This window comes from Lipotes vexillifer, unplaced genomic scaffold, assembly GCF_000442215.2.
Source record: "Lipotes vexillifer unplaced genomic scaffold, Lipotes_vexillifer_v1.1 scaffold53, whole genome shotgun sequence".
Lineage (NCBI taxonomy): Eukaryota > Metazoa > Chordata > Mammalia > Artiodactyla > Lipotidae > Lipotes > Lipotes vexillifer.
In genome coordinates, this window is record NW_006791814.1 from 4,554,736 (window position 1) to 4,561,607 (window position 6,872).

A 6,872-nucleotide genomic window follows, 5' to 3' on the forward strand; every position below is an offset into this window, starting at 1 on the left:
AAAAAAAAAAAAAAAAAAAAAAAAAAAAGTGATAATGAAAGGGCAGGGGAAATTCAGTTAAAAATATTTATCCAGTGCCTGATGTATATGCAAGTATCTGTTCTGGAGGAACCGACAGCCTAGCAGAGGAGAGAGACACACACAGCTGATCAAAGAGACAGTTTGAGATAAGTACTGCCCTGGATGCCAAGTGACAAATCCCAGGGCTGATGGCTTTGAAAATACGAGGAAACAAAGCCTGAATGACAATGACAACATCACTGCTACCCTTGCTAGAAGATGGAAGGGAAAAGTAGGGGACGGGGACTTTCTTGGCAGGTATATACATACATCACCCTGTTTGATGCTCATCCTTGTAAGGTGAGTGGTCCATGAGGAAAATGAGGTTTGGAACATTCATGCATTCATTTAAGAAACATCTGGGCCTGGGACTTCCCTGACGGTCCAGTGGTTAAAACTCGGCGCTTTCACTGCAGGGCACGCGGGTACAATCCCTGGTCAGGGAACTAAGATCCCACATGCCATGTAGCGTGGCCAGAAAAGAAAGGAAGAAAGAAAGAGAGAGAGAGAGAGAGGGAGGGAGGAAGGAAGGAGGAAAAGAAATATTTGGGCCTGTCACCTTCAGGTGACTTGCCTAAGTTTTCCCAGCTAGAAAATGGCTCACCCAGGGTTTGAACTTGAGTCAATGTGACTGTGAAGCCCAGCTCCCACCCCTACACCTTACTTACTGTCTGTTAAAAACCTTGAAGAATGTCTCAGATCCAGGCAGTGCTCTGGCTGGCCCTTGGTGTCAGGAAAGGGCCAGGGAGGGGTAAAGTGGTATAGTGTGATGGTTTCGAGTGAAGATTCTGGAGACAGGAGGCCTGGGTTTCAATCCTGGCTCTGCCACTGGCTAGCTGTGTGATCTAGAGGGAGTTCTCTTGAGTAGAGATAATATTATCTACCTCAGAGGGTTGTTAAGAGAAGCAAAAGGGCTAACACATTTTAAGCATTTAAAACAGTACCTGAAACACAATAAGCATTAGCTGTCATCATTATGCAATGGATAGGAACTTGGGATAAGTATACATTGCGCACCAACAGTATGCCTAGCACTGTGACGGGAGAGAGGGCGATGACCCAGTGCTTTCTCCCCAGGTGGTCAAAATCCAATTAGAAAACAAAGTGGCTGCTCTGAGCCTGTGTTAAAAGGCTGGAAGAGATCAATGTCAAGCCCTAGAAATGTACTGCTGTTTCACACCACGCAGCCTTTGCTTATGCAGCCCCCTGAGCAACTCCTACCTACTCATGCTTCCCAGCTGAGAGTATAACCTCCTCCAGGAAGCCCTCCTTAACCCAGCCAGCCCTCACTATATCATATTGAAATTTTATATTTATTCCCTGTCTCCCCTCTGAGACTGTGAACTCCTCTAGAGCAAAACTAGGTCTAATTCACCCTTTGGCACCCAGTACCCAGCACGGTGCCAGCCACCAAGTAGGCACTTAGTAACTACTTGATAAAATTCTGTTTATTGAACTGAAGGATGCCCAGGCAGCAAAAAGAACCAGACAAAGGTACAGAAGCAGGATTGCAGCAGGTGCTAGATAAATAGCGGTGACGTACGAATGCCCAGTGTGTCTGGGAATTTGAGCCAGACTGGCTCAGGGGACAGAGGATGGAAACTTATCTGGCAAGTCCAAGGGACCAAGCCAGGCAGGGGCACTGATTCTACCTCCCCTCACAGTGTGCATATCCTCGGGCTCAAAGGTCTCCCTCTTCAACCGCCTGCGCTCCCAGACGGTCTCCACGCGCTACCTGTCTGTGGAGGATGGGGACTTCGTGGCCAGTGCACGCCAGTGGGCTGCCTTCACTCTCCACCTGGGTAATCCCACCAGCAGGCCGGGGGCTGGGCACTTCACATGCATTCCCTTTTTAAATCTTCACAACTCCTCAAGGAAAGTAAAATTTGCCCCATGGAACAGAGGCTCAGAAACACAAAAAGACTTGCCAAAGGTCCCAGTGAGCTGGTGACTGATCCAAGCTATTCAGACTCCAGTGTCCAGCCCCTTCCCTCAACTCAGCCCCCACCCCAGGGGGCAGACATTCGCAAGGATGGCCACAAATGACATCTCCAGGCTGAGAATCTTCAGCCTTATCTGCCTTCCTGTGTGCCAACCTTGCCCATAAGACCCATGTGCAATGTGAGGTGGAGCTAGAGGCAAGAAGGGTGGGATTTGGGGCAGAAGCTTGGAACCCCTGAAACCCTCCTTCCTTCCCTCCTTCTTTTTACTCCCAGCTGATGAACACTGTTCCCAGGGAGACTTCCCGCCTCGAGAGGGCTATGTCCACTACGGCTCCCTGGTGCAGCTGATCTGCACGGTCACGGGCATCACACTACCTCCAATGGTATGGGAAGGAAGAGCACAGCTGGAGGGGTCCCCCCAGATCCACACAGAAGGTGTGACCCACAAGTGCAGCGCTGGAGAGTGAGAGCCCAAAGCATGATGACACCTATCCTCACTTGGGATACTCAGTGCTTTGTGGGGCTGGATGGAGGTCGAGCGCTGGCATGGGGGGAATATGCCAGAGTCCTGCCTGGCTATCAAAGTAGCAGAAAGAGAGAAGAGAAGGCTGTGGGCACCCAGGCAACTTGCTGCCGTGCTTCCTCCCACCCTTTTGCTGTAGATCATCCGCAAAGTAGCTAAACAGTGTGCACTCCTCGACGTGGATGAGCCCATCTCCCAGCTGCACAAATGTGCATTCCAGTTCCCAGGTGGTCCTCCAGGAGGGGGTGGCACCTACTTATGTCTCGCCACAGAGAAGGTGGTGCAGTTTCAGGTGAGAAGCAGAGAATATCAGCACCAAGGCGTCCCAGAAAGTCAGAATGCAGAGAACGTAGAACGTAAGGTCACCGTCATCATCATGGCTGCTACTTACTGAGCAATACTGCCTCCCGTGGAACGTTAGAATCGTAGACTATCGGGACAGAATCAGAGAATGTAGAAAAAATAGTGATAATGGTGTTGAGCAATACTCCTTCCCAAAGGATATTAAAGTCATAGAATGTTGTGATATAAAATTGTAGAATGTAAATTAAAATAATAATAAGTAATAGTATTGAGTATTATTGAGCACTATTAGAATCGTAGAATGTTAAGACAGAATTGTGGAAAATTACTATTATTATCATAGTAATAATATATTACTATAAATATAAATAAACTATTATATTATCGTAAGAGAGAAAACCATAACATGTAGAAAATAACATTATTGAGTAATAATCCCTCCCAAAGAATTTTTAAATTTTGGAATGTTAGGGCACAGAATTGCACAATGTTTAAAAACATGGAATTCTAGAATTCTAAGAACATACACCTTTAGAAACCAGCTAGTCCAGCGAGCTGATTTAACTCTAAAGAGAGAACTTAAGGGTTTTGTCCAAGCTCACACGGCAGGTAAACCGCAGAGCCGAGGACCGGAATGCTAGGAACGCGGAAGCCTCTGCACTGCGCTGGATGGACACGCTGACAGCCACCATCCGCGGCTTCTGCCCCATCCCCTCGGATCTCCCCCCAGGCCTCCCCCTGCCCCAAGGAGGCGAACAAGGCGCTGCTTAACGACAGTTCTTGCTGGACCATCATCGGCACCGAGTCAGTGGAATTCTCCTTCAGCACCAGCCTGGCGTGTACCCGGGAGCCTGTCACTCCGGTGCCCCTCATCAGCACCCTCGAGGTGAGTCGGACGCTGGGGGGCGCTGGCGGGCGTGGATACCGACTGCGCTGGAGGGTGGGAGTGCAGGTGAGGGAGGGCTGCGGGCTCTCGGCCACCGCTTCTCCCACACCCCCTGGTCTCACCCTCCCCCAGCTGAGTGGCGGGGGCGATGTGGCAACACTGGAGCTCCACGGTGAAAACCTCCACGCGGGGCTCAAGGTTTGGTTCGGGGAAGTGGAGGCCGAAACCATGTACAGGTATGAGGAAGGGGGACTCCCATGGGTCCCAGGGAACGAAGCAGGTTAGGGGTGGTGGTGGGGGTGCATGTCATCAGTATCACTGCAGCCCTGACCTCGATGCCCCACCCCCAGGAGCCCGCGGTCCCTAGTGTGCGTGGTACCAGACGTAGCCGCCTTCGGCAGCGACTGGCGCTGGCTGCGCACACCCATCACAGTGCCCGTGAGCCTCGTGCGTGCCGACGGCCTCTTCTACCCCAGCGCCTTCTCCTTCACCTACACCCCCGAGTACAGCGTGCGGTCCGGGCCTCCAGGTGCCTCCGCGCCCGCCTCTGACGCCGATGCGCTCCTGGAGAGCATCCATCACGAGTTTACACGCACCAACTTCCACCTCTTCATCCAGACGTAGTAGGCGCGGCCTGGACGCTGGGCCTGACCCCCGGCCGGTTTTCTGGGTCCTGGGCCCTGCCCTCTGCCCCTGTGCTGTGGAAGTGAAGGCTGCAGCCCGAGAAGCAGAAGCCTCTCGCCCTAGAAACCCGTCCCTGTGGGTCTAACACGGGTCACTCACTCGTCCTTTTCCAGCTAGGAAGACACGACCTGAGTGACGCTCCCTTTGTGTCCAGTCAGGAGTGTGGCTTTCCCTGTCTTTGTTTCTGGTTCACTCTCTAAATCAATCACACACTCTCTCTCCCTCAGTAACTTTGTAAGTCTCTCTTATTTGTGCATCCCTATCCCTCCATCTTTGTCTTTCTCCATCTCTCTATGTGTCTTGCATACAGTTTCACACACTCTGAAAAGTGTGTGAAATTCCAAGCCTAGAGCATTTCCCCTCCCGGCAGCTGTGTCTCCCCTCGAAGAGGAAATCCATAGTTTCACACATCCGGGCAAGGGGCAATGGGCTCCTGAGGCATGGCCTGCTTGCCCTGATGTACCAGGTCTTACGTGGAACACTGGATCCCACTCAGAGCACTGAGTCCCTTCTGGAGCACGGGGGCCCTGCCCTGGAGTACTGGGTTTCACCCTGCAATACAAAGCCCTAACCCTCCTTATTCTTCCTATGGCTGGAGCCAGGCACAGTACCCATGCGGGCTGTTTGGTCTCTGGTCCACAACTTTGGTGGCTGGTTAGATCCCTGGTGTGATGGTCAGGTCTTGCCATCTTAACTGTCTACCCAGGCATTTCTCTCACAGGCCCAGTAAAATGCAGTCCTGAGGGTCAGAGATTGCTCTGCTGTGCTAGCATCAACTCCTACCCAAGGCAGAGTCTGATCTGTATGACCCACCTCCACACAGAGGGAGGTGCCCCAGTGTGCTTCGTCCCCCATACACACAGAGGAAAGGACCACACGTGCGATGGAGCAGATCGCTTACATTTGTGACCCTTTCTGGAAGAGGAATGGGGGTTCAGAAGCAGCCAGCATCCCTGAGTCCCTGTCCCTGCCCTGGGGACCACCTGTTGCCTCTGGGGGATAAGTTACCCTACTAACTATCCCTCCACCTCAAGCAAAGTTGCACCCCAGGCCCAGGGGCAACCACAGGACACAAAACAAAACTTTCTGAGGACAACTCCAGGCAGAAATCCTGGGATCGACTGGGCGATAAGCCAGCCAAGAAAGTAGCTTCTTTGCTTGGAGCCCAGGGACCAAATCAAAATTCATCCCTGCCCAGCCTTCCCACCCTCTGCCAAGTCCACGCTCTACAGGGAGGGTCCTGGCTTTTGGGCTTTTGGAACAATGAGGCAGATCTCAGAGGTGCCAGCTACTTGTACCAGCCCCTGGGGGTGCTGAATGGGGAGAACTGGTCTGAAATGTGGGTTGAGAGCTCTCACCCCTCTGGGTCTTCCTTTGAACTCTAAGTTCATTTCCTGTGACACTCTTCCCCTAGAACATGGAAACCCCCGTGAAAAAGAAGCAGCTGACATTTCCCAAGGGGGCGAAATGGGCTTTGCTCTTAGGCTCCCCAAAGTCTTGGCTAAGTTCTGTCCTCTGCCATCAGCAAGCTGAAACCCATAATGATGGGGAAAGAGAAGCTTGTTCAAAGCCTGGCGCGGGCCCTGAGAGCGGATCCTGGCTGAGGAACGCAGAGAGCAAAGTGATAGGAAATGTCCTCGACGTGAGTGCCTGCCCTAGGAGAGTCTGAGCTCGCTGCCCCGTGAGGATGCTGAAGCAGGAAGCCACTTGTAAAGCGGCTAAGAGGAGTTTCATAGCACATCACACGGGGAGTTAGGGCTCAAGGGCCTTTCCAGCCCTGCCCTCCTCCACAAGGCAGGGGTCCTAGAAACCAAGGACCTAGGTTGGCCTGAAAGCCCAGGCCCAGCCATGCAGCTCTGTCTTTTTTTTGCACTCCCCTCAGGGCACCCCAGGACACTTGGTTCCACCTACGCAGCCACCTGAAAGTCTGTGGCCTCAGAGCTCCAACCCTGGCCTGTCTTCTGAGTTCCAGCTGCTGGACTGTCCTTGGGCGTCTTCCCTGCCGCGAGCCTGAATTCATCTAACATCAAACTCCCCTCTCTCTCCCCCTCCCTTTGCTAGAATAGGTTTCTTGCTCCACTCCACTGCTGCCCTGTTCTCCAAACTCAGCTCACAGAGTAACTTATTCAAGATTTCCACAAGGCAAGACTGGCTACATAGTTTGTAGGACCCAGGGCAAAATGAAAATATATGGCCCCTTGTTCAAAAATTATTAAGAATTTCAAGACAGCGAGAGCAGAGCATGAAATCAAGGCAGGGCCCTGCTAAGCACAGAGCCTTGTGTGACTTTCAAGGTCACAAGCCCACGAAGCTGGCCCTGGCCCCAGGCTTTCCACCTCTTTTTCCTATAGAATCCCACTGGGACCATGTACTGCCCACCTTGGATCAAAGGGCTTTATATATGCGTCAGTTATCCGCTCTAGACTGTGACCTTCATATGGAAAGGAGCTCGTTCTTGTGTGTCTTAGGAGGT

The 6,872-nt window shown here is 52.1% G+C and overlaps 1 protein-coding gene across 1 annotated transcript in view; it reads left to right on the top strand.

The window, feature by feature from the left end:
• RBPJL (recombination signal binding protein for immunoglobulin kappa J region like) overlaps positions 1-4,339 on the top strand; it is a 9,616-nt gene extending 5,277 nt beyond the window's left edge. Inside the window, exons 7-12 of the mRNA XM_007464787.1 lie at positions 1,725-1,862; positions 2,277-2,386; positions 2,666-2,818; positions 3,560-3,715; positions 3,848-3,951; positions 4,066-4,339. Of these exons, the coding sequence (XP_007464849.1) occupies positions 1,725-1,862; positions 2,277-2,386; positions 2,666-2,818; positions 3,560-3,715; positions 3,848-3,951; positions 4,066-4,339 (935 nt within the window). The remainder of the gene's footprint in view (positions 1-1,724; positions 1,863-2,276; positions 2,387-2,665; positions 2,819-3,559; positions 3,716-3,847; positions 3,952-4,065) is intronic.
• The last annotated feature ends 2,533 nt before the right edge of the window (positions 4,340-6,872 follow it).